The sequence below is a fragment of the Zingiber officinale genome, chromosome 8A, assembly GCF_018446385.1.
Source record: "Zingiber officinale cultivar Zhangliang chromosome 8A, Zo_v1.1, whole genome shotgun sequence".
In the NCBI taxonomy this organism is placed as follows: Eukaryota; Viridiplantae; Streptophyta; class Magnoliopsida; order Zingiberales; family Zingiberaceae; genus Zingiber; species Zingiber officinale.
Window position 1 is genome coordinate 21,966,036 of NC_056000.1, and position 3,778 is coordinate 21,969,813.

Here is a 3,778-nt window from a genome sequence, read left to right on the forward strand (position 1 = left end):
CCTGGGTTCCACGATCTGCTATGACTTTTCCTACCTAGCTTCCAGCTAGGTCTTTTCTCGGTTGAGAAAACAACCTGCACACTTAGTTAACACTACAAAAAAAAAATAGTTTTACCGACGGAATTATCCGTCGGCCTTCCGTCGGTATAATAGGTTACAGACGGATTACCAATGGAATTGTAGTTGTCGATAACCGATTTGTTGGAAAGGTCATTACCGACGGAAGGTCCTATTTCCGTCGGTAATAATATACCGACGGACCATAATTTTGTCGGAAACATTGTCGGAACAGTGATTTTAGCCAGGGAATGAACTACCGACGGAAGACTGTTTCCGTCGGTAATTACCGACAGAAGCTCCTCTTTTGGATTTATTGGACCAGGAATATGTATTGTAAGGAATATAAATTCATCCTTCATACACATCCATGGCGGTAAATTGTACCGTGTTAATATAACTAGCCAAGATGAATATTGTTGTCTTGACTGACCAAATGGCTGAAATCCATCGACGGAAAGTCCCAATCTCACATTACGTGGTTCAATTGCAAACGAAGGAAATAAAGCATCAAGATGTTTCCATGCAGGGGAATCACAAGGATGACACATCAGCGCTCCATCATGCTCATGTTCATGATGCCATATCATGTGGCAAGCCACTACAACAAAAACTCTCATAGGCATCGGTTTTCCACCGCTGTCTATTACATTTGCGACCGATGTCTATGAAGGCGATGTAAAAAGTCTACCATTTTAGATATCGGGTTAAAACCGGTGTAGTATCACTTAACGACACCGGTTTTCGAATAGGTTATTAACCGGTGTAGTATCACTTAACAACACTGTTTCATCAACGGTGTAAAACCGATGTAATATTATATGTTAATAACACCAATTTTGGCAGCGGTATACGACCGATGTAATATTAGTTAATGACACCGGTTTTGCAGCGGTGAAAAACCGATGTAATATCAGTATTGTTTAACGACACATTTGATTTCCGAAACAGTGAAAAACCGACAATATCCAAGAAAATACACAAATATTCATAAATTACACAAATATTATTCTTCCAACAGTATCCATAAAATACACAAATATTCACAAATTACATAAAACACATAAATAATATTACAACGGTAAAAACACATAAATTATCTCAATATATAATCCTGTATTGAATTTGCGGTGGTTGGGAAATAAAATTTATGGCTGCCTTTGAAGATTGATATCAGACATGCACAACCACCTTATCTAAACAAGATTGTTTCTTCGACAATGAGAAAGCTGAGGCCTTCCCCATGCACTTCATTCCACCATCACCATACAAAAAATGAGTGATGATGCCATTTCCAATGGCTTCTCTTTTCTTTTTTTTTTCTTGAGTACCTCACTTGGCATATAAATCTCTTATTAGCAACCCTGGTGCTCTTCAGTTGCAGCCATGGCAAGCCATGCAACTCTTGCCTCCTCCAGAATCCCTTGCAGCATGGGGTTCCACTCCAAGACCAACTCACCCTGCTTCACCAAGGTCTCTCTCTCTCTCTCTTTCATTCTACAAGTGATTTTAACAGTTTGCAGGTGTATGAGTGCTATGTCGAAGGATCTGAATCCAATTTCATGATTGCAGACGCTAGAGTTTGCTGAATTCTCCGGACTAAAATCATGCTCGAGCATCACTTTTGCAGGGCATAGCAGAGAAGCATCCTTCTCGGATGTGTTGGCCTACTAGTTATCTACCAAGGCAAGTTCTTCCACAATTTTCAGCATGAAATGTAGAAACCATGCTTTGTAGTTATGCTTTGGTGTATCCCTTCCAGGCAGCTAGAGATGTTCTTCCAAAAGGGGTGACTGTTGCAAAGTTGAAGGTTGCAATCAATGGTTTCGGGAGAAAAGGTCAAAACTTCCTCCGCTATTGGCACGACCGGAAGGACTCACCGCTGGAGGTCATCGTTGTCAACGACAGTGGCGGTGTCAAGAATGTATGGCACATCTGATGTTTAAGCCTTTCCTAGGAAACAAAACAATGTTAGAACAAGTTATTCTGTAACAGGCATCTCACCTAAACTGTAAAAACACTTAAACTTCATCAATTTCAACTCTGGAGTGCTTGAGATTTGTAAACTGTAAAAACACATAAATAATATCTAACAAATATATATATGCAAATGTTGCCATTGCAGCAGAAATAGGATCCCTGACCCCCAAAATAGTCCAGACTAGTGAATTGTCTGAACCAGCAGGAATGATGCCAATTGGAATAGAAAGTGCTTCCTTCTAGTTATCTCTGCTCAGAAGACCATTAAGTACCTGCATGATCATGTAAGCTAATTATCAAAATTCAAATAGCTAATGCTTGGTCTATAGAATTATATAACATCACAGGAAAGGTGAACTATCAGGCAGATGACAAACAGACTAAGAAAAAGAACCATAGGAAGCCAGTAGGTTATTGGCATCATTGAGAGTTGGTGCCAAAGTTCATATAGAGTTCATAATTGATCTAATGCCAAAAAAAGTCAAGACGTAAAGGAGACCTATTAATATAGATCATACAGTCACAAAATAATTGCAACATCATTGATCAGCTTCAAAATGCTCATAGGAAGATGCTAAAATGTATGTTCAGCTCCTATCCTATAATATTCGAAATCTACAGCAGAAAAATTAAGAAAGATATATCAATGCACCAGATATTCATCTGTCAATTTTCACAACCCAATGTATTTCCTTCAGCAATGTTGTAATTCCATGGTTTCTATCAAAGTTCTGGAAGGGTAGACAAGTATAAAAAATATTAATTTTCAGTAAATCATGTTGTGCTTACTGTACAAATTATAAAAATAAAATATTTACAGAAAGTGAATAAAAGAATCACTGTGAGAGATATACCACCTAAACTAACTTATAAAGGAAGAGAGCAAATAAAATTTTACAAAGAGTAAGGGAGATGCAATAATTCTACAAATGAGATAAAAGCGTTAGCACAAAGTTGATAAGATTCCAGGAAGGCATAAAGTTAGTTCTCCATAGTAGTTGTCCGTTCAAATTGGTCAATTTAGTGACAAACTCATAAGATGGTGATCACTAAAAAGAAATAATCAATCAAGTTAAAGGAAATATATGTAAAATTGCCAGTCTTTTTAACTAAGAATCAGAAAGATACAACTTAACTTATCCTAGCTTGACATTTGAATTACTAAATTTTGATTCATTGTAACAGATCATTGGCCAAAGAAGGCAGATTCAACAGGAGGTTGGCAACTTCAAACAGTAGAGTAACGAGGAGCTGGAGATGAAAAAGTGGTAGAATGAAGTGGAAGAAGATGGCCAACATTTTGCAAATTTTTTTTGGCCTTTGGCACTAGTTATTATGCACACATATCAAGGAATTTCTATTATTGCATCTAATGATTTTCTTAATCAACTTTAACTTACCCAAACAAATACAATGCACAAAATAAGATGAGTAAATAGCGGAAACATTCTCCATGACGAGGCATTCCTTTCAAAGATGAGGGAAAGTGCAGAAGATTGCAGTGTCACGAAGAAGCACATCACGGCGTTCATGGTGAGTTTGGCTGGGTAGATCTCACAAATGGATGCTTGAGAATACTCATGATTAACATAACGTAGTAATTAAAAGGGAAGTGACAACACAAGGGACACCATTGACGCAATACCTGAAGAACAAGCGATACACTGCATACAAAATAGCCGAATAGCATAAGAGCAAAGCCTTTAAGCCAGGCATCGCCTTTCTCAGGACTTTCGAAATG

At 37.7% G+C, this 3,778-nt stretch overlaps 1 protein-coding gene across 1 annotated transcript; it reads left to right on the plus strand.

Moving 5' to 3' along the window:
* The first annotated feature begins 1,443 nt into the window (after nucleotides 1-1,443).
* Nucleotides 1,444-3,276, plus strand: LOC122010601 (glyceraldehyde-3-phosphate dehydrogenase B, chloroplastic-like). The gene is made up of 4 exons (XM_042567119.1): nucleotides 1,444-1,530; nucleotides 1,630-1,716; nucleotides 1,820-1,981; nucleotides 3,223-3,276. The coding sequence occupies exons 1-4, from the start codon at nucleotides 1,444-1,446 to the stop codon at nucleotides 3,274-3,276; spliced, it is 390 nt and encodes a 129-aa protein (XP_042423053.1).
* The last annotated feature ends 502 nt before the right edge of the window (nucleotides 3,277-3,778 follow it).